At 47.5% G+C, this 23,319-nt stretch overlaps 2 protein-coding genes across 2 annotated transcripts in view; both read right to left on the bottom strand.

The window, feature by feature from the left end:
- Positions 1–4,658: 4,658 nt before the first annotated feature.
- On the bottom strand, positions 4,659–17,215 carry vangl2 (VANGL planar cell polarity protein 2). The gene is made up of 8 exons (XM_061254785.1): positions 16,564–17,215; positions 12,202–12,503; positions 10,997–11,123; positions 9,984–10,591; positions 9,582–9,718; positions 9,193–9,328; positions 7,944–8,190; positions 4,659–7,577 (listed from the first exon to the last, which is right to left on the bottom strand). The coding sequence occupies exons 2-8, from the start codon at positions 12,270–12,272 to the stop codon at positions 7,317–7,319; spliced, it is 1,587 nt and encodes a 528-aa protein (XP_061110769.1). The 5' UTR covers positions 12,273–12,503; positions 16,564–17,215; the 3' UTR covers positions 4,659–7,316.
- A 3,057-nt stretch (positions 17,216–20,272) lies between these two features.
- The window catches only part of ncstn (nicastrin), a 9,311-nt gene continuing 6,264 nt past the window's right edge, over positions 20,273–23,319 (bottom strand). Inside the window, 9 exon segments of the mRNA XM_061254420.1 lie at positions 20,273–21,204; positions 21,206–21,261; positions 21,264–21,276; positions 21,544–21,654; positions 21,656–21,721; positions 21,723–21,758; positions 22,486–22,506; positions 22,508–22,585; positions 22,587–22,654. Of these exon segments, the coding sequence (XP_061110404.1) occupies positions 21,154–21,204; positions 21,206–21,261; positions 21,264–21,276; positions 21,544–21,654; positions 21,656–21,721; positions 21,723–21,758; positions 22,486–22,506; positions 22,508–22,585; positions 22,587–22,654 (500 nt within the window). The 3' untranslated portion in view covers positions 20,273–21,153.

Below are 23,319 nucleotides of genomic sequence, written 5' to 3'. Positions count from 1 at the left end.
TTTATAACCTTTTCCAGACTGATAGATCTCAATTATTTTCTTTCTCATGAAACATGTAAGTGTGACAAACATGCAAAAAAATAAGAAATCAGGAAGGGGGCAAACACTTTTTCACACCACTGTATGAACTCGTCAACTTCACGAGAATATAGTGATGGATGACTCAACTGACCATCTCACTTTTTTCCTACATCTATGTAGACCAGTGACTGTGAGGAGATGTATGCACAGCAACAACCCTATTACAGTAGTGTGCAAAAATGTGGGCACCCCTGGGTCTAAAAGCCTTTCACAATTAATATCTAAGCGAACAGAAGCCAACCTGACTTTTTTTATCTTTCTTTTTTTTAAGTTTCAAAATAATAACAAAAAATGAAAAAGGCCTTGTGCAAAAGTTTGGGAACCCTGTCAGTTAGTAGTAACTCCTCCTCAGGCAACTAGGACAGCTTGTAAACGCTTCCTGTAGCTAGTCTTTCAATTCTCACTTTTGGAATTTTTCCCCATTCTTTCTGGCTGTGGTGGAAATCCACCATCTTTAGTCTGAAATCATTGCACAACCGTTTCCAGGAACCCACGATTGTTAGTAGCAGACAGAACAGCCACTGCAGTTGGATACTTTAGAAGGCATGGAGTTACTTCAGAATGAAAAGTTCAGCCCTGGAATCATACTCACCTGACTCACTGAAGCCCTAAAGAGTAAGTCACCTGGGTCTGGGCCTTAGTAATCATCTTTTTTAAAAGTAACAAAGTTCCAAAGTCTTAGGCACCTGTATAACATTCTGTACAGATACGATTATTTCAAAAATAATTCAATGTAAGGTCCTAAATAAACGTACTATACAGTTTACATTACATTTTAGCCATTTGGCAGAATAGTTAAAAACTGAATCAAATCAATATTTTTTGTGATCACCCAGTTCTGAAGCATTTGGCTGAATATGAGCAGATAATATTGCCCAAAACACTTCAGAATTCATCATGCTGCTTTTGTCAGCAGCCACATCATCAATAAATACAAGGGAACCAGTTCCATTGGCAGCCATACATGGCAGGCCAACTGTTGTGAAGGGGTTTTTCTTCACCAGGGAAAGAATTCTTCGGTCATCCACCACAGTTGTTTTCCGTGGTCTTCCAGGACTTTTGGTGTTGCTGAGCTCACCAGTGCGTTCTTTCTTTTTAAGAACGTTCCAAACAGTTGAATTGGGCACACCTAACGTTTTTGCTATCTCTCTGATGGGTTTGTTTTGATTTTTCAGCCTAATGATGGCTTGCTTCACTGATAGTGACAGCTCTTTGGATCTCATATTGAGAGTTGACAGCAACAGATTCCAAATGCAAATAGCACACTCTAGACTTTGTATCTGCTCCTTGTAAATGAGATAATGAGGGAATAACACACACCTGGCCATGGAAAAGCTGAGCAGCCAATTGTCCCATTACTTTTGGTCCCTTAAAAAGTGGGAGGCACATATAGAAACTGTTGTAATTCCTACACCGTTCACCTGAAGCTGAAAGTCTGCAGTTAAAGCATATCTTGTTTGTTTCATTTCAAATCCATTGTGGTGGTGTATAGAGCCAAAAAGAAGAGAATTGTGTCGATGTCCCAATAGTTATGGACCTGACTGTACATACATACACACACACACACAGTTAAAAAATGATACACAAAGAAATCCTGTTTTAAAATTTTAAAACTCTGTACCATTACAAGTTCAGGTTTTCTTTCGATCACATACACACCTGGAATTCATGTTCAAGCTCTTGTATGAAAACTTTAGAAACCATTTCAAATGCAACCATTTCACATATTTCGATCATTGTCAGATATAGAACATTTTCTTGATTAGATCATGTTTCAAAATCTGACAAAACCAGAGTACAACCATAAAAAGGGGAACAACCTGGCCAAGAACAGGTTGTTCAGGTAAAAGAGGAGGAAGGGACAGAGAACGAGAGAAAGGGAAAGAGGGAGAGATTGAGTCGGTCTCCGCACTTACCCAAAAGAGCTGCAAACAGGGAAGAGGACATGGTGCAAAATCAGCTTAGCAGAAATGACAGAGCTTCTTTATCGCCCACAACTGCTTCCTTCACTACAACAGTGTGTGCGTGTGTGTGTGTGTGTGTGTATGTGTGTGTGAGATACCTGGGCTTGTGTGTGAAGGAGCAGGTCTGAGTTTGTGCGTTTGTGTGTGTGTGTGTGTGTGTGTGTGTGTGAGGGTCACATTAACTCAGTCGGTCTGAGTTAATGTGTGTTTGTCTGCGTATGTGTGAACTAGTAGGTCTGAGTGTGTGTGTGTGTGTGTGTGTGTGTGCGTGTGTGTTTGTATCGTGTGAGCACTGAGTCTGTGGCTGTCGCAGTTCTTCGGAGTGCAGATGACGTTTGGTGGCTTTTGCAGAGCTGGGGCTTCACAGAGCTCAGCGGTCTGTGCGTTGGACGGACTGCAGACAAAGGGTTTACTTTAAAAATAAAATGAAAAAAAAAAAAACCCTTGCAGAAAGCGGAAGCGCAACTTCCTGTCTCAGCGCCCAAAAGGCAAGCTGTCAACAGATAATAATGGCCCTCGCACGCCGCGAGTGACACGTCGACTTCTCGGACCTCCAATTCGGACCTAGGGTGCAGTAACTCCAGAGCTGTCAAACCTAACGAAACACCTCACCCAGTGCACGTGTGACTATGGATCTCTGAAGTATCTGGATGAAGGGGCTCGGTAGTGCGTTGGTAGCGCTTGGCCAGCACCTCCCCCCCCCTCTCCCCCCCTCCCCCAGTGTTTCAGTGTTGTGTCGCAACAAAGGGTCAACAGCAGGTTCTCGTAACGCAGTGCTCATCAGGAATTTTGCACAAGAGACATATAATCAACCTGCTGAGGCAACCAAACACTCCTTGCTGCTCCAGGGGAGGTTTTTTTTGGCGCACACGCCAACATGCTCACAGTTTAGCATTCATATCAACAGTTTTTGGCGCACACCCCATCATGCTCACAGTTTAGCTCTTGCAGTGCACTCTCCTCTGGTGGGGGGGAAGTGGTGCCTCCAATCACACCGCAACTCGATCCCTGGTGTAGCCACAATAAGATCTGCACAGCCATTGGGCCCTTGAGCAAGGCCCTCAACCCTGCATTGCTGCAGAGGAGGATTGTCTCCTGCTAGTAATGTAAGCACCTAACAGGTGCACCTGCGGGCAACCACTCGACCAGCAAAAGCCAAAAATGCCATCATCCAAGCCAACCCACGTGCCCCTGTACAATGCTAAAGCTAGCCGCGCATCGCTCAATAGGGCCGTGCCTGCTACAGTAACACGTTTGACCAACTGGGTTCAGGTTTACGGTTAGGTTGGGAAGGGGGGGTCACACATTTAGGATGATCGGCCTCTGTGAAGAAGAATAACGAGTTCTTTGAGCCTGAAAATTGCACTTGGGAATTAAAAGGGGAAGGGACTTGTTTTTTAAATTAGTTTGTTTTGATCTGTGGCCAACATTCGCTGAAAAGCGATTGTAAATGAATGTAAACGATTTTGACATAAAAGACCGTTGATCCGATCCGCAACCGTGGTGGCGACATGGCTCAGGCAGTGAGAGCAGTCGTCTGGTTGCCGGTTCGATCCCCTGCCCGGGCTGTGTCAAAGTGTCCCTGAGCAAGACACCTAACCCCCCAAATGCTCCTGACGAGCTGGTCGGTGCCTTGCACGGCAGCCAGTCACCGTCAGTGCCTGAGCGCGTGTATGAATGGGTGAATGAGAAGCATCAATTGTACAGCGCTTTGGATAAAGGCGCTATATAAATGCCAGCCATTTACCGATGTCTTCCCGACAGCATTGAGGTCGCCGTTTCTGTCGTTGCCATGGAGCCCTGAAGGGGGGTAAATGACACGCTCATGACGAGAAGGACGGAGCGAGTGAGAGTGAGAGTGAGAGTGACGCACCCACACCGTGTCTAAAAACCACACGACTTAAAATAAACACAGTGGAAGCAGCAGGCCACAGAAAAAAATGGTTTATTTATTACAAAGAAAAAATAAAACAAATTTAAAATAAGAAAAAAAACAAAAAAAAAAAACAATCCAACACTTTAGTTCTAGAATTATAAAAAGCATACTCACACCAAACAGAAGTCTACAAATCTCCTCACAACCACAGGCTCTCTCAAAGTAAAAAAAAAATAAAAAAAAATAAAAAAAATAAGAAAAAAAATAAAAGGTTTAATATCACATCAAAACTCCTGCGTTATAAAAAAACAAAACAAATGAAAGCACAAATGTAACAAAGCCCAGCATGCATTATAAACGTCAGACAAAACTATTCGTTTTTTTTTTTTGTTTTGCCTTTTTGTTATTTTGAACAACCTAATGTATTTATACAAAAACAATTCAGTTCTTTGTTTCATTACACAAGAGAAACGTACAGTGGCTCAGAGCTGCCAGAAAGCACAGACACCTTTGGCAGAAAGAAGAACAGGCAGCCACAATCTTTCACCTGCAGTGGTCACATGACCATAGTAGAAATGACACACAGGCCCCAGTCACATGACCAGAAAGACATTGCTGTGCACGGTCACCCATGTCACATGTGGCGTCAAAAGGTCATGTGACGAGAAACGGTACCACTAAGCACGCGAGTGCTTTCAAGACAAACCTTGCGTAGAACTGAACAGGGCTGCGACTTTGACCACCCCCCCCCACCCCCCACCGATCCCGGATCAGCGCCCAGCCGCGCAGGAAGGCAGGGACGGAGGAAAAACCGATCCCGCATCAGCGGTCTTGGCAGAGCTGGTTCGGTTTTCGGTTGGCAGCGCCGGGTACAAACACGGAGCGCGCGTCGGCCCATCCTAGCGCTACGGACACCAGACCGCCGGGCGGAGACGACGGTCGGCGCCCGTGTTGGTTTCCGCGACACACATCCCGGCCGGGCCGCCCGTCTGTCTGTGGCCCCGGGGCACGGACTTGGCCAGTAAAAAAAAAAAAAAAAAAAATCCCGAGTGATTACATTCAAGGACAGAAGATCCAGGAAGATCCGTACGCGAACAATCGAGTCAGTGAGTTAATCGGTTATTGAACCAGCGAGGGTGTCAAGCAGAGTGAGTCGGTCAGAGCGAATCTGTCAGTCAGTCACTGTTAATAAATTAAGCAAGCCAGTGAGTGAATCAGCCAGTCAGTGATGGATAATAAATGAGTCAGTCAGTGAGTGAATCAGCCAGTCAGTGATGGATAATAAATGAGTCAGTCAAGTGAGTGCATCAGCCAGCAAGACAGTTTTTGAATGAATCAGTCAGTCAGTGCTTGTGAGTGAATCAGCCAGTCAGTCAGTGATGGGTAATAAATGAGTCAGTCAAGTGAGTGCATCAGCCAGCAAGACAGTTTATGAATGAATCAAGTCAGTCAGTGCTTGTGAGTGAATCAGCCAGTCAGTGGCTGTGAGTCAGTTTGCAGTTTGAAATGCAGTTTTCTAAGGCAGGAAGGCATTGATTGCAGTCCTACGGGGCAAAAATGATGCCTTCCACGGTGCCTTCATTTGCATCCTCCACGGGGAAGGATACCCCATACGTCCTTGCGATTAACCTCAGGATTCTTACATCCCGTTAAAAAAAAAACAAATGGCAACAGAGCCCGCACAGAACTGCAGAGGAGCTGACCAGCATGACTGTACAGAGCTGCTTCGTAGTGATATATATATATCTTTTTTTAAATGCATTTGAATTATTTAATACAGCAGAGTAACGCATTTAATGGGTTTAAGCCTCGTTGAGCTTTCACCAGACTAGCCACAACTCGCCCGTTACCACACATCAGGTAACCTTCGGGTGATGACCTCCTGCCTTCAAAGTGCGTGTCCTTGCGTGCCGCCCCATTCCCCCCCGAAGACACCTTCGAAGGACGGTCACCAGTCAAGGCAGCAAGGCGACGAGGCATCAAGGCAACTGCCTCTGGTCTGAGACGCAGCCAGAGACTAAAGAATGAATCAGTCGGTCAGCAGCTGTGAGTGAGTGAAGTAGCCAGTCAGGGGCAGTTGGTCGAGTGAATGAAGTAGCCAGTCAGGGGCAGTTGGTCGAGTGAGTGAAGCAGCCAGTCAGGGGCAGTTGGTCGAGTGAGTGAAGTCGCCAGTGAGGGGCAGTTGGTCGAGTGAATGAAGTAGCCAGTCAGGGGCAGTTGGTCGAGTGAGTGAAGCAGCCAGTCAGGGGCAGTTGGTCGAGTGAGTGAAGCAGCCAGTCAGGGGCAGTTGGTCGAGTGAGTGAAGTCGCCAGTGAGGGGCAGTTGGTCGAGTGAATGAAGTAGCCAGTCAGGGGCAGTTGGTCGAGTGAGTGAAGCAGCCAGTCAGGGGCAGTTGGTCGAGTGAGTGAAGTAGCCAGTCAGGGGCAGTTGGTCGAGTGAGTGAAGTCGCCAGTCAGGGGCAGTTGGTCGAGTGAATGAAGTAGCCAGTCTGGGTTCTGGTGGGGTCCTGCTGTGCGTAGTTCAGGGTACAGAGTTGCTAGCCCTTAAAATGGACGTGGTAGTCAAGTGACCAGCTGAGAAATGGTACAGTGGTCATATGAGGCATCTTGGAATGGTGCTCAATTTGGCAGGAAGTGGAAGGGAAGACACCCCCGGCAGTCAGGCGTCCATGCAGAAGAAAAATAAAAAATAAAAATCAGGTCTTCATCTGTCGACGACTTAGCTACATCTACACACACTATGCCGCGAGAGTCCCCATTCCACAGCTCCCGCCAGTCTGGGGTTAACGGTACATTTCTCTGGAAAAACATTGAGAAAACATTTGCAGAACATCTGCAGTGTCTGTAAACCACCTCCCTCCATAGGTCCAAATTTGGCAGATTAATAAAAATAAAAAAATAAAAAATGAAATCAGAACACACTAAAGAGCCTTCATACACCTGTGCCTGTCAGGGGGCAGTATTTGGCAACACGGTTGTGAATGTGATTAAGGCGCGAGCTGTTAAACTGGTAATACGGAGAGACGAGACAGGGAGGCGGGGTGGTTTCAGGGGGGTAAGGAACAGGCGTTGGGTGTGGCTTGGGCATGGATGGGTGTGGTCGTGAGGGGGTTACAGTGGGTTTGGGGGATGAGTGCTTATGGTTCCAGTGGGTTTCCATTTAGTGATCAGCTGACCTAGTCCTCAACCAACCAAAAAAAAAAAAGCAGGCCAGTGATTGGTCACCAATTACTCATTACTTCACAGTCCCGACTACTGATTGGTTAAAAATGCTGATGTCCCAACTTGGTTGGTCAATGTGATGAGGGGTTTGCACGTGGAACTCCTCTGAGCGGTTTGACGGTTCCCGGGGGAAGGGTTTGGGGCTTGCACACTTCAGAGGGCGGGGAGGTTGCGTCACACAGAGGTTTCCGACTGCAGACGCATCACAAACTTGTGGCTCTTGGGGTCGATGAACTCCTCACCAAGACGCAGGAAGGGGATGGGCATCACCGTGACGACCAGCGCGAAGTCCAGGCGGCGCAGGGAGAAGACCAGGCCCTGGCGGAGGGCGGAGGTCACCGGCTCCTCACTCACCAGCGTCCACTCTCGCCCCCTGCTGTTCTCCCGCTGGTACTGCAGCGTCGGGCCCGGAGCCAAGTAACGCTCTAGAAACGCCTGAGAGGGAGATAGGAGGAGGAAGAGCGGGAGTTCATATGCTGGATGCAGAATCGTGTGTGTGTGTGTGTGTGTGTGAGTGTGTGTGAGTGTGTGTGAGTGTGTGTGAGTGTGTGTGTGTGTGTGTGTGTGTGTGAGAGAGTGTGAGTATATGCGTGTTGCTCAACATGGCAGACATGTATGTTTACATGCGTTTGTGTGGTAGGGCTGTGTGTGTGTGTGTGTGTGTGTGTGTGCGTCTCACCTTGGGGGTCATGTTGTGTGTGATGCAGAACTGCAGGTGTGTGAGGATGCTCTCCATGCTGTGGTAGGGCTGTGTGTGTGTGTGTGTGTGTGTGTGTGTGTGTGTGTGTGTGCGCGTCTCACCTTGGGGGTCATGTTGTGTGTGATGCAGAACTGCAGGTGTGTGAGGATGCTCTCCATGCTGTGGTAGGGCTGTTGGCGGGTTGTGCGCAGGTACTTCTGCATGGCGCGGGCCATGGGCGCGAATATGGCCTGAGCCGCCTCCCGCGGGTCCATGATCTCCCGCGCGCTCTTGGGCGAAGACGCCGCCGGCTCGTCCTCCTGCAGACGCTTTATGTGTGTGAAGGCCTCCTCTACCGCCACCACCAGCCTGGGAGGAGCAATTACAACCGCCACCATCAATAGCATCCTGCTTATGTCCAGTAGTGTAGATACCGTCTTTACTACCGCCACCACCAGCCTGGGAGGAGCAATTACAACTGCCACCACCATGCTCATGTTCTCTCTACTGCCACCTGCACTTCCCGCTCACGACTGCTGTCTGTCCTGGTCCCACGGTGGTGGAATGACCTCCCGGTGGATGTCAGAAAGGCAGAGTCTCTGGCCTCTTTCAAGCGCAGACTGAAGACTCATCTCTTCAGGCTGCACCTTTCCCTCCCTAACTCACCACCATGATTAGCCTTATATATGCCATAGACTGTAATGGCACTTAGTTGTATAGATGTCGTTTTTTGTGTTAGTTATTGTATTGTTGTACTTGGGGTATGCTAGCTGCCAACTGTGGTATGCTAGTTTGTGGTATGCTAGCGAATTCTTCAAGGGTTCCGATTATATCTGTATGGTTACACTAGGACTCAGAACTGTACTGTCCTCTCAGGTCCTCTTCGCCCTTGTACTTGCGTTTGATCTGCACTTCGTTGTACGTCGCTCTGGATAAGAGCGTCTGCTAAATGCCTTGTAATGTAATGTAATGGCACCACTAGGACCGGAGGAGCAATGGTCTTCCATGTGAGTAGCATAAGATGGATCCTGGCACAGACACACTGAGGCTGGAACTCACAAAAAAAGCTGGGTACACCCCACTCACGGTGACCCACCCACTTGTACCCTGATGGTCACATTCAAGCCAAATAGTGAGTTCAAAGGAGATGGGAGTTAATTCAAACAAACTTGACTCATAGGTTAGCTGGTTTCAACATCACAAGAGATTTCCAGCGGGGGAGGCATAAACAGCGCTGTGGTTTGAGGGCGTTTGTCATTCCAATTCCTCTCTTGACCGTTTAAGGCGAAAAAAACAAGAGCAGCCACACCCCCCGCGGCTCTCCACACGGCCGCCCGCTCTCGGCGGTCGACGTTCTCCGCGCGCGCTCACCTGGCCTTGCGTTTCCGAACCCGGCGCTCCATCTCCGCCTCCTCGTAGTACAGCTCGTTGTGGGAGTTGTCACGGCGACGGGCGGCGGCCGCGATCATGGCCCGCGACTGGGCCGTGGAGTTATTGGTGCTGTTCTCTGCAACAACAATAATAATAATAATAATAATAATACAAAATCAACCGATCGGGGCAAACACGGCAAATCAAAATCGACCTACCAGCAGCTCAGTCCCTTAAAAAGAAGGGAGGACACGTGAGAAAAAGGAAAGAAGTATTCAGGAGAGAGGTTGGGGGGGGGGGGGGAAGAAGGAGGAAAACAGAAAGGAAGAGAGAAAAAGGAGAGTAAGAAAGGGGGAGGGAGAGAAAGAGAGAGGGAGAAAGAGACCTACCTTCACCGAGGGAGTAGACTTTGAAGCCAGACATCTTCTTGGAGAGGATGGACTTGGGCAGGTTGAGCAGGGCCGGATTGTAGACAGGAAAGTCACTGTAGTACTGCTCCAACACCCAGACTGCAGCTCTCTGTATGCTACACACACACCACCACCACCACCACCACCATCATCATCATCCTCATCATCATCATCATCACTGCAGTACTGCTCCAACACCCAGACTGCAGCTCTCTGTATGCTACACACACACCACCACCATCATCATCATCATCATCATCATCACGAGTACTGCTCCAACACCCAGACTGCAGCTCACTGTATGCTACACACACATCATCATCATCATCACTAGCAGTGCTCCAACACGATGGGCCCAGGTTGTAGAAGCGGCTGGCCTACCTGAGGTGGCCCAGGTTGTAGAAGCGGCTGGCCCCGTCGGTGGTGCGCAGCACCTTCAGGCAGAAGGCGGGCTGCAGGTGCCGGACCTCCAGCAGCACCAGCGCCAGGTACTGGATGAACAGCAGCGCGTCCACCAGCGAGGCGGCGTAGTCCACGATGCCGCGGTAGTCCTTCTCCCGCGGCTCCAGCACGCGCACGCCGTAGAACAGCCAGTACGAGGCCACGAACAGGAACACCAGCACCATGAGCAGCGAGCGGAAGACGAAGACGCGGGGCAGCGTGGCGCGCGGCGGCCGCAGGAACAGCGCCCAGGACGAGATGAGCAGCACCAGCAGCTTGAAGGCCAGCGACACGTACAGGCCCTCGCACGGCGTGCCGCAGGGGTCCAGCCGGTCCCGCCACAGCAGCTGCGGCAGCAGCAGGAAGGCCAGCGGCGTCGCCATGGCGAACAGGCCCAGGCAGCCGCTCGCCACCGGCCCCGCCCAGCGCCGGCACGCCAGCGGCGACGACTCCTCCAGCTCCTTGGAGACGCGCGTCAGGTCCTCGTTCGACACGCTGTGCTCCGACGTGCCCGTCACCACCGTGGTGGTCTCGCCCCAGTTGTCGTCCTGCGCGCGCGGAGGGAGAGGGAGGGAGGGGGGGGGGGGGGAGAGAGAGAGAGGGAGAGGGAGAGAGGGGGAGAGAGAGAGGGGGGGGGGAAGAGAGAGAGAGGGGAGAGAGAGGGGGGAAGAAAGAGAGAGAGGGAGGGGGGGGAAGAGAAAGAGGGGGAAGAGAGAGAGAGAGAGAAGAGAGAGAGAAAGAGAGAGAGAGAGAGAGAGAGAGAGAGAGAGAGAGAGAGAGAGAGAGAGAGAGAGAGAGAGAGAGAGAGAGAGAGAGAAGGGAGAGACAATTCAGATACAGATATACAGATAACATTGAAGAATGTGTGAGTTGAGGTTCAGAGACAGAGTTGGGGCACAGTGAAGGAGACCGAGGGAAAGGTGTGGAGTAGGACGGGGTTTTGGGGCACCCACCCTGTCGTCCCCGCGGGTGCTCTCGTTGTCCAGCAGGGGTTCCCCGGGGGCCTGGATGGTGACGGATTTGTCCCCTCTGCTGCTGCTGCCATCTCGGCTCTTGGAGCGATGCCGGTCCCTCCTGCCCCTACGCCAAAAAAACAGGGCTAACTTAGTACAGCCCTCGCTGTGCCAAAACACAGCAGGGTTAACTTAGTACAGCCCTCGCTGTGCCAACACACAGCAGGGTTAACTTACCGCCATCAAATACTCCTAGTCACCTACATCACGGATTTTGAGTCATATTAATCTATGCTGAGAGAAGCAAAGGCTTTCAGCATTACTGATCAGTATATCCCAATCACATCATGAAATCCCCATCTTTACTATGTAAAATAATCTCTCACACACATGCTACATTATCGGTTTTGTAATACTGGGAGGGGGTTGCAACCCCCCCCCCCCCCCCCACTACCCCCACACCCGCCCTGGCCACACCAACACCCCAATGTAAATTGCACCCTTTTGAAAAACACGCTCAACTTAGCACTATACTGTATCCCTGACTCAACACTGCCCTCTCCTGGATTCCCTGTGCCAGAGCACACGGGGATAACGTCACAAGCCACTCTCCCTCAACATAGGAAGAAAAATGAGCACTGCAACCTACTTTGAGTTTGGAAAGTGTGTGTGTATATAGCGTGGATAGTGTATACACTCAGTGTGCACATTATTAGGTAGACCTGTACACCAGCTTGTCAATGCAAATATTTAAATCAGCCAATCATGTGGCAGCAACTAAATGCATAAAAGCATGCGGACGTGGTCAAGGGACTCAGCTGTTTTTCAGACCAAATGTCAGATGTGAACCAAGTGACTTTGACCGTGGAATGATTGTTGGTGCCAGACAGGGTGGTTTCAGAATCTCAGAAACTGCTGATCTGGGATTTTCACACACAGCAGTCTCTAGAAGCGTTTCAGCAGCGTTTCAGCAGCGTTTAAGCAGCGTTTAAGCAGCGTTTCAGCAGCGTTTCAGCAGCGTTTCAGCAGCTTTTCAGCAGCTTTTCAGCAGCGAGTGAGCAGCGTGTGTGTAGCGTGTGTGTAGCGTGTGTGCAGCGTGTGTGCAGCGTTTCAGCAGCGAGTGAGCAGCATTTGAGCAGCGTTTCAGCAGTGTTTGAGTAGCGTTTGAGTAGCGTTTGAGTAGCGTTTGAGCAGCGTGAGAGTACCTGTGCTTGCGGGAGCTATGCGAGTGCGAGCTCTTGTAGGAGTAGCCGCTGTACTGCGACTCGGTGTCCATGTCTCTCTCCCCCGGGCGGCTGGCTGGGCGGGGCTTCCTGGCCCCTCCCCCGTTGCCTGGCTCCCTGGCGCCGCCCTGCTGGCTCTTCCGCTGCGAGAGGGACTTGGCAGAGAGGGCGAGCGGGAGCTTCAGCAGATCGACCTTACTCCTGAGGGAATCTATCTTGGAGGCCGGAGGAGAGGGTGAGGAGAAGGAGAGAGGGAGGGGGTGCTGGAGGTGGCAGGAGGAGGTCTGAAAGAGGAGGAGGAGGAGGAGGAGGAGAGGAAGAGAGCAGAGGGGAGGAGAGGGGCCATTAGCCCATCAAGCAGCAAGCATAATGGTAGCTCTATCTGGGATCTGCCATTTTACACACACACACACACACACACACACACACACAAAAAAGAAAACATTTCTGCTCTCCCCGCTAACATTCCCTCATGTTCTCCTACAGTCTCCCCGGTAACGGGGGTCCTGCGGCTGCCATGGCGATGAAAGAGGGTGCATGGGTGGAAGGGTTTGGGGTTGGCAGTTTCCATGGTGATCTGACCTTCTGACACCCTCCCCCTTCTCACCCCTTTGCATTAGCGGGTAGGAGGGGGGGGTGGGGTCTTCACTAAAGAGAGCCTACTGGAGAAAACATCTATTTTTGTGAGTGAGAGAGTGTGAGAGTGTGAGAGTGTGAGAGTGAGATGCAAGTGCATGCGCTTTTGGGTTCATGTGAGACAAGGTGCAATTAGTTGGGTCTTGTGAGTGAATATGACACTGGCCAACTTGTTCTGAGCCTTAAATCAGGTGACAAACTCAATTGAAGACATTTCTATTTTTAACCTCCTCACAGAGATCCTGACACGAAGTGACCAAGCTTTCCAAAGCTTGCCCACACGCACACACTACTGACCAGGACACACTCACACACTACTGAACAGGACACACTCACAAACTACTGAACAGGACACACTCACACACTACTGAACAGGACACACTCACACACTACTGAACAGGACACACTCACACACTACTGAACAGGACACTCACACACACTACTGAACAGGACACTCACACACACTACTGAACAGGACACTCACACACACTACTGAACAGGACACTCACACACACTACTGAACAGGACACTCACACACACTACTGAACAGGACACTCACACACTACTGACCAGGACACGCACACACACACTACTGACCAGGACACGCACACACACACTACTGACCAGGACACACACACACACACACTACTGAACAGGACACACACACACACACACTACTGAACAGGACACACACACACACACACACACACACACACACACACACACACACACACACACACACACACACACACACACACACACACACACACACACACACACACACACACACACACACACACACACACACACACACACACACACACACTACTGACCAGGACACACACACACACTACTGAACAGGACACACACACACTACTGAACAGGACACACAAACACACACACACACACACACTACTGAAGAGGACACACAAACACACACACACTACTGAACAGGACACACACACACTACTGAACAGGACACACACACTACTGAACAGGACACACACACACACTACTGAACAGGACACACACAAACACTACTGAACAGGACACACACACACTACTGAACAGGACACACACACACACACACACACAACTGAACAGGACACTGGCCGACAGGCGTAATGGTGTAGGGTTCATACAGAGGTGCATAAGGTGTAGACTGGTGCATTCAGGTACATAATGAGCCATGATGGTGTGGAGGACAGAGGCAGGTAAAGCTGTGCAGGTATGGTGGAAATGATTAAAGGTGCGCGAGCGGCAGGAAGGGCATGTTGTGCAGGTACAGTGTAAAGGATTAAAGGTGTGTGTGTGTGTGAGTGTGTGTGTGTGTGTGAGTGAGTGAGTGAATGTGTGTGTGTGCGTGTGTGAATGTGTGTGTGTGTGTGTGTGTGTGTGTGTGAGTGTGTGGGGGCAGATAGGGCATGTTGTGCAGGTACAGTGTAAAGGATTAAAGGTGTGTGTGTGTGTGTGTGTGTGAGTGAGTGAATGTGTGAGTGTGAATGTGTGAGTGTGTGAGTGTGTGTGTGTGTGTGAGGGAGTGATTGTGTGAGTGTGCGTGTGTGTGTGTGTGTGTGTGTGTGTGTGTGTGTGAATGTGTGAATGTGTGAGTGTGTGGGGGCAGATGGGGCATGTTGTGCAGGTACAGTGTAAAGGATTAAAGGTGTGAGTGTGTGAATGTGTGAGTGTGTGTGTGTGTATGTGTGTGTGTGTGTGCGTGTGAATGTGTGTGTGTGTGTGTGTGTGTGTGTGTGTGTGTGTGCATGTGTGCGTGTGTGTGTGTGTGAGAGAATGTGTGAGTGTGTGTGTGTGTGGGGGGGGCAGGTAGGGCACATGTTGTGTGGGTACAGTGTAAAGGATTAAAGGTGTGAGTCTAACAGCGAGGTGCACAGCCCTGGATACCTGTACATACAGGTGGGGCAGGTGAGATTGGGTTACTTATTCTTCTCTCTGTTCCCTAACCCACTTTGCCTAGCTGCATTCATACAGCACTGTAAGCTTACACCGCAATGTCCACACACACACACTCACACTCACTCAAGTTCAACCTGACCAGACCTTCAAAAAAATAGCACAGGCAACAATGTCTGAACACTCCACAAGTGAAGCATACTGTTCTTTGAACAATAACATTCTCCTCGCTGAAGTTCTGCTACCGTAACCTACAGTGACTCGGGTTAGGGTTCGTTGCATACAGTGACTCGGTAAATGCTCACCAAAACGCCATCAGGCTAAGCGGTTTCTTTTGTGCTTTTCTAAATTCTACGCGTCAGTGTTGTAGAACTCACTTGCTTTCAATTACCAGTGGTGCCTGTTCCAAACGCATATTGGAACTGGAGAGATTTAACGCAAATGCGCCCTAAAATTAAACACACTCAAGATAATTGAATGGCAAATAAGTGACCAAATGCAAAACTCCAACAAAAAACAAACCCAAAAAATTTACACCCTTATCGTTTCGGAGCAGTACATGTTTTTTTTTTTTTTTGGAGGATGTGTGCTTGACAGAGACCAAGGTGAATTTCCCCAACAACAACAAAAAAATGTTCCGATTATATATTTTATTTTATTTTATTTATTTTATTTTTTGCAGGCCGCAATCCAGGCCGTGGCCTGGCTACTGCCCGGGCCCATGGCCATGGAGCAACCGAGCGCCCTCCGCCGCGCAAATAGGGCCGAGGATTCGAGGCCTTTTGTTTAGCTGGGAATACAGAAGCAGCTGAAACAATAAGCCCCCCCATCTTCTCGCCACCCAGTCGGGGTGCAGACGCGCTCAAAAGGCAGTCATTAGATATCTTGTGATTGACGTGCGAGTGTGTAATTTAGTTGAAAGTGCAAGAATTAAACATTAATGTAGTAATTGCTTAACACAATAGATATCCATTGTTCTCACTTTGCTTGAGATGTTTCGTGATCACCCGCGAGCCTGTTCCAGCATTTTGTGGATACAAGGGGTTGCTGCTACCGTTAGTACATCTCCGTACAAAGTTTCTCTTAAACTGTTGGGTTATTTTAGTTACAATGGTTTGTAAAAAAACAAAAACTGAGCAGGTCTGTAAAACAGAGCAGCTATATTCACTGGAGCAACGCTACTGTAACATTACCAACGTTGTGTGTGTGTGTGTGTGTCTGTGTGCGTGTGTGCACGCTTGCCCTTATAACACTGCACATTAGTTACACAAAACGTTAGCAGTTCAATTAAGGCTGCTTTAGAAAAAAAATCTATTCAATCCAGTTCAAGCCCGCACAACTAGACCAAATAACGTTGCTCGTTGTTCACATCAAATTACTAGATTACATGGCGAGCTAACGTTAGCTGGTATTCCCAGATCCAGTTGAGAATGCAGCTATGCTACTAGCTAGCTAGTGCATCACGTAAACCGAATTCAGTATTTCAGAAAAGTCAGCCTACTTAAATTAAATGAGCGTTTGTGTTCTGTAATTTTAAACCGAAACACACCAACAGCCCCATTATAAATAATTAAATAGCTGCCTTGCGTACAATACTCCAGTTCTGCAGGGACAATGGCCAGGCAACAACACGATTGTGACTTTAAACGTGTAAAGGAACCGTAGCCTAATTAGACAACGGTTCAGGCAATCCAGAAACACTGACAGTCTGATTCATAAATTTAAATTTCTCATGCAACTTTACCCCATTTTCAACCCGCTCTACTGCTAACAATGGGGTCGGCAGGAGGGACTCACCGGTTACCGTCGCGCACAGTAAAGCGACTGTGTCCGATTTCCAAAGGAATGTAACGTTAGTTTGGTTCTTGAGGGAGAAAATCTTTCCGTCGGTAGAAGGTGAACGCTGAGGCCAACAGTAATCGAGTAATTATATTAGCAGTTAGCTAGCCTACCTCTCAAAACAAAGTCCCATTAACCCAAGCGACTCCCATTCTCATTCGTTTGGCTGGCCCATTTCAGCGCTTCTCTACCCGCTGTTTTACCCCCAAATCACCTCTGCATTCCTGCGGAATCTCACTAAAGACGTGAAACCAGGAATGTGATGAAAATGTTTTCAATCCATTCGCGACCAGCTTTTCAATAGAATAATCCTTCCAGTCGACATACGACCGATTTCCTCGTCGCCAAAACGACGAGGTGGCCCGTCCCTTTCCCTCTAGGAAGAGAAAACAAAAAAAATCCCACCGCGTTTCTTTGTACTTCGCTTAGTTATCCAACTCCTCCAACGGTTTAAAACGATCCTTCAACCTTTTCTCAAATATTGTGTTTTTTTTGTTTGTGTTTTCTCGCCCTTTTTAGTCTTTCACACGACAGCGCGCTCCTGGATCCACTCGGCCCATTCAAATAATTCACTTTCCTTTCCTTTTCTTTCCTCGCTCCCAATCGATCCAGCGCCCCGCCTCCGAATTTGCTTTCCTCAAAATTCTTCCTCCGAAATCGCTTTCGTTCCTCTCCCCGTCCGACGTGACGTCCGGTGAGTATTCGTTTTTTTTGTTTTTTTACACTTTTATTTAAATTTTCCCCCTAAATTAAAGTAGTCCATGTAGCCTACTCAAGAACAAATTCTTAAAACAAAGCTTAACTTGTAAACTGGTTTAAAAAACAAACAAACAATTAAATAAACATTATTTTTCTTTTCATTCAAATTGGTGGCGTTAATCAGAAGGCAGTAGATACCAAAATGGTAAGTAAACAATATGCATAATTATTTACAGTAAGAATATAAGCAGGCCTTTCCCGCTGATTCCCACAAGACAATACATATAGGCTACGTATATGACGTCATGCAGAACAGTTTTTGCACAAAGCATTATGCTTCAAAATATGGACATTATATTAGCTCCTCCCATAGGTTTGAAGCTCCGCTCCAATTATAATACTTTGTTAAAATGCGGTTTCTATATAGGATTTTATAAATAGTAAAATAAATAAATACTAGCCTAATGAATAATAAATGAATAATAGCCTAATGTTAAAAGCTGATCTTGTGTAAATACATAACTGGAGCCTGGATTAGCCAATATAATCAATAAACCCTAACCTTAGCTCACCCCTACAAAATGAACATAGGCCTACACAACGTTGCTAGCCTATCCAAATATAATTTTTATTTTATTTTATTTTTTTAAACTAACATTATAGCGACGTTCTATTTAAGATCACTGAAGTCAAACAGACTTTACCAATCGCTATTCTCACTCCGACCTCACATGTAGGTCAGGACGAAGCTAAGTTGAACGCTAACAATTTAGGGGTCGCAACATTTCGATGTAGCCACGCAAAAGCACTTCACGTTAGCTCTCGTCTAAAGTCTAAAAAAAAACAAAACACATGTTAGCAAAAGCTGGTGGCCATCTTCACTGGGTCCGCAGCAGTCGCCACTAGGATCTCACAGGAAAGGAACACAGATCATTATCACCTCGGCTACTCAATAGGATGCCTGCTGTGTGCCTGGCCAACCCGCATATGTGCGGCCCTCTAGTAGAGCCCGGTAAACACTACACTTGCACTCTTAACACTTACACAGCACTAACCCAACACCAGAGACCGAACACTAGGCCCACCACATACACACTGGACACTGACCTAAGGAGCCCTCGTAGGTTTAAAAATATGATTATTATTATTATTTTTTTAAAGAGATGTAACGTAAATGCGCCCTAAAATAAAAAATGTTAAAAAAAAAAAAAGAATACTTTCAGAAATAGAAATGTTAACTTTATTTTGATCAATTAACAAAATGCATGAACAGAAGAAGTGAATCAACAGAAGAAAAATCTTAATCAAATCAATATTTGGTGTGACCACCCTTCAAAACAGCATCAATTCTTCTAGGTATACTTGCACACAGTTTTTGAAGGAACTCGGCAGGTAGGTTGTTCCAAACATCTTGGAGAACTGGCCATAGTTCTTCTGTGAATTTAGGCAGCCTCAAACGCTTCCGTCTCTGTCTGGGATTACATGAAGACTTGATGATGTTGAGATCAGGGCTCTGTGGGGGCCATATCATCACTTCCAGGACTCCCTTGTTCTTCTTTACGCTGAAGATAGTTCTTAATGACATTGGCTGTATGTTTGGGGTCATTGTCCTGCTGCAGAATAAATGTGGGACCAATCAGAAGCCTCCCTGATGGTATTGCATGACGGATAAGTATCTGCCAGTACTTCTCTGCATTGAGGAGACCATTAATTCTGACCAAATCCCCAACTCCATTTGCAGAAATGCAGCCCCAAACTTGCAAGGAACCTCCACCATGCTTCATTGTTGCCTGCAGACACTCATTCTTGTACTGCTCTCCTGCCCTTTGACGAACAAACTGCCTTCTGCTACAGCCAAATATTTCAAATTTCAGTCATCAGTCCAGAGAGCCTGCTGCCATTTTTCCTGTGTTTTCGTGCATAGTAGAGTTGCTTGGCCTTGTTTCCACGTTGGCTTTTTGGCCGCAATTCTTGCATGAAGACCACTTTTGACCAGACTTCTTTGCACAGTAGATGGGTGTACCTGGGTCCCACTGGTTTCTGCCAATTCTGAGCTGATGGCACCACTGGACATCTTCTGATTGCAAGGGAAGTAAACATGATGTCTTTCATCTGCTGCACTAAGTTTCCTTGACCGACCACTGCGTCGACGGTCCTCAACGAAGCTTGGACAGCACCTGGAAACCCCTGTCTGCCTTGAAATGTCTGCCTGGGAGAGACCTTGCTGACGCAGTATAACTACGGAGTGTCTTGTCGCCGTGCTCAGTCTGGCCATGGTGTATGACTTCTGACATTGAATTGTCTTCAGCAACCTCACCTTGGAAGTGGAGTTTGGCTGTTCCTCACCCAGTTTTAACCCCCATACACAGCTGTTTCTGTTTCAGTTAATGATCGTTTCAACCTACATATTAAATTGATGATCACTGGCTCCTGTTTGGTGTAATTGGTTAATCACACACCTGACTATATGCCAACAAAATCTATACGCCTGACTTTATGCAAGTGTACCTAGAAGAATTGATGCTGGTTTGAAGGCAAAGGGTGGTCACACCAAATACTGATTTTGAAATGTAAAGTGAGTGTTCACATTTCTATTTTTGAAAGCATTCTTACTTTACGGCATTTCTTCACACCTGCCTCAAACTTTTGCACAGTACTGTATATATATAAAAAAAAAAACTTTTTTTGTTAATACATATAGGCAAACCAAACCCACGGATTGAAAAATGAGTATGGATTTCTCAAATGTTGTACCAAACCAATCTGTACACTCGGTTTAGTAAACCATGCGCTAGGTTTGCCAATCCTCACCCTCATCTTTCCACATTAATTGATAGATAGATAGATATAATATATATATATATGCATTATATATTTTTGTATATATTTTTTAACCAGGGTGTCTAACCCACCACACAACACACATCTTCTCTGTCAAAGAAGACAAGTATGACAAACGCAAAAGACATGACTGGAAAGCCATATTTATTCAGTTACCAAGGCAACAGTCACGTCTGGTTTCCCCAGTGAGATGTACCAAAGCATGTCACAGCCCAAACACAAACACCCTCCTCTTAATTACAGCTTCTGTCCCCGTCGCCCCAACGTTGCACAAATCCACCACGTCCACAGATTTAAAAACTCAACGATACGTTTGATGATGCTAATGCTCAATGCCGGTAATGCTCAATGCGACTCTGTGGCTGGGACTGGTCTCGGAGCACCACGGTGACACGTCATCTCTGGTGCTGCAGTCATTATTAATGCCTTCAGCCCAAGGGCACACCGCGGAGATCACAGACATACATCACAAACAACGATCACAGACACAAACATCTACCCACAGTCGCTCAAAACATCCATCAGACCTGCTGTGACACGTCATCACAATCTCTCTCTCACACACACACACGCACACACACACACACACGCACGTGCACGGACGCGCACACACGCACGCGCACGCACAACACACACACACACACACACACACACACACACACACACACACACACACACACACACACACACACACACAAACTTAAACACATACAGGCAGACATACAAACACACTCATCTCACATCAAACTGAATTTCAACACCCAAAATCAAAATCAAACCTAGTGCCTAAAATCCAAGTACAGTAAACAAATCATGATTCTTAAAAAAAAAAAAAAAAAAGAATACAAGGAAATATGAACATCTCTGCACCCTCAGATCACAGCCTGAACAAAGTTAAAAAAAAAAAAAAAAAAAAACCCTGTCCAGTTCTAAGCAGTCCCATAGTGGCTGTCACTTAAGTGTGACATCATCTGCATGTCTCCGCCCTGGTGCGTGTCTGCAGAAGGGTCAGTAGGCGGCGCTAGCGGGCTCTCTGCTGGAGCTGAAGAGCAGGTCAGCCCTTGGAGCTGATGAAGTACGTCACCAGGAGCGACCCCAGCAACACGGCTACGCCACTCCCAGCGTCAGCATCTGCAGGGTAACAGAGAGAGAGACGGAGAGAAGGAGGAAGGAGAGGAGAGAGAAAGGAAGAGGGCAGGAGAGAGGAGAGAGAAATGTGAGTGGTGAGTGGTGGCTTCTTTCCAAAAACCAAACAATTAACATTCAAAACGGAAAACCAAGACTCTTTTTAAATCTCAATAACATTTGTTTTACGGAATTACATGCACATTAAGACTGAGGATTGTTTGCTCGTTGAATACTGACAGACCCGGGCCCTGGCAGCATTTTTTCAGTTACCTCCAGCTCTCGGCTGGCCACCAGGAAAACCCGCGCGCGGATGAGTTTCCACCGAGACTCCGTCCATGTGGAATATTCATGGGAACTGTAGTTCTGCAGCTCGAAAGCAGGGCGAGAGCGCCTTAACCAGGCGCACAGATGCACGCAGACAGTAAGGCTCCTCCTCTGTGCCGTTGGCAGGAACTGGGACCCTGGATCCAAAAGTAGTAGTACAACTGTGGGGGAGAGGAAGAAACAGAGAAATAGAGAAAGAGATAGAGAGGATAGATTCTTAGTTTTTTTTACTTCTCCCTTGTTCAACAATAAAGGAGGGGACCAATAAAATCTACAAGCACAAGATAAATATACACAAAGCAATGAAAATGTCTAAAAATAAAAAGGTAAAATTTAATAAAGTAAATGATTGTGAGACTGCAAGTATAATAACATTGTGTAATAGTTTGGATCAGTCTACTAATCTAGTGTATAACAGTGTGTAACAGTGTACAGCAGTGGCTGTAACCGTTTGTAACAGTGTACATCAGTGGCTGTAACTGTGTGTAACAGTGTACATCAGTGGCTGTAACAGTGTGTAAACAGTGTACATCAGTGGCTGTAACAGTGTGTAACAGTGTACATCAGTGGCTGTAACAGTGTGTAACAGTGTACATCAGTGGCTGTAACAGTGTGTAACAGTGTGCATCAGTGGCTGTAACAATGTGTAACAGTATACATCAGTGGCTGTAACAATGTGTAACAGTGTGCATCAGTGGCTGTAACAGTGTGTAACAGTATACATCAGTGGCTGTAACAGTGTACATCAGTGGCTGTAACAGTGTACATCAGTGGCTGTAACAGTGTACATCAGTGGCTGTAACAGTGTGTAACAGTGTACATCAGTGTGTAAAAGTGTACAGCAGTGCCTGTAAGAGTTTGCCGATAGGGTGCGCTGTAAAAGCTCACCTCCTTGCTCTCTCCCTCCACGTTTTCGGGGGTTCTGGCAGTCCGACTGGGTGAGGTTGACGCGTGTGCCGGTGAGATTGGCCAGGATGTACTGCACCAGGTCGCGTGGCGGTGTTGACCGGCTTGCTCACCATGGGCACACCAACATAGTACTGCGGTGGGTTGGGTTCTGAGGGGCAGGGGCAGACAGAGTGACCAAGAGCGCTTTCACTTCCGTCATTTTACCATCTCCTACGGCATTTGCTATATTGGATTACGTAAAGGTACAATAGGTCATTTCAGACTTCTAACGTTCAAGAGAGGAATTGCAGCAACAAACACCTTCAAACCACAACACTGTTCATCCCTCCCCCCCCCCCCCCTTCTCTTGTAAACGGGCTGATGTTGAAAACCAATTTTCAACCAATAAGCTTGAATTATTGTACAGTTATACAATGTTTTGGTACCGTGTTGGGCTGTCAACTGTATGTTTTAAAACCCAAATTTAAGGACTATGAACACAGGCAGCGGGTGAGTCAACATGTCAGTGAGCCTTCTTCAATGACATGAAGGGATTTACAATGGTCTTGTAAACAATGTGTTTAACACAAAAATCTTACCTATTGCACATTTAACACCTTTCGGTTCTATCTATCTACCATTACACCTTGCCGACCGGCAAAAGACAGGCCTCCCCCTGTATAGCCAGGTTCCTCCTGAGATTTCTTCCCATCGGGTAAGTTAAACAATTGTTATTATGGGGGGGGGGGGGGGGGGGGGGGGTTCAGGTCTGGTCTTTGCTCCTCTGCCATTCCGTTTCTGCTACTCTGTAAAGCGTCTGGTGTAAAACGTGCG

Source organism: Conger conger, chromosome 9, assembly GCF_963514075.1.
Source record: "Conger conger chromosome 9, fConCon1.1, whole genome shotgun sequence".
NCBI lineage: Eukaryota > Metazoa > Chordata > Actinopteri > Anguilliformes > Congridae > Conger > Conger conger.
Note: the sequence above shows the minus strand (reverse complement) of the source record. Positions and strands in the feature narration are given on the sequence as shown.

What these genes read in the sequence shown, in the direction of transcription:
- vangl2 (XM_061254785.1), bottom strand. Translation starts at nt 12,272, where the DNA reads ATGGACACCGAGTCGCAGTACAGCGGCTACTCCTACAAGAGCTCGCAC. An exon ending in TACAACCTGGGCCACCTCAG is followed by an intron (nt 9,719 to 9,983) that starts GTAGGCCAGCCG and finishes GTGTGTGTGTAG; the next exon opens with CATACAGAGAGCTGCAGTCT. An exon ending in CACACAACATGACCCCCAAG is followed by an intron (nt 7,578 to 7,943) that starts GTGAGACGCGCA and finishes TCTCCCTCTCAG; the next exon opens with GCGTTTCTAGAGCGTTACTT.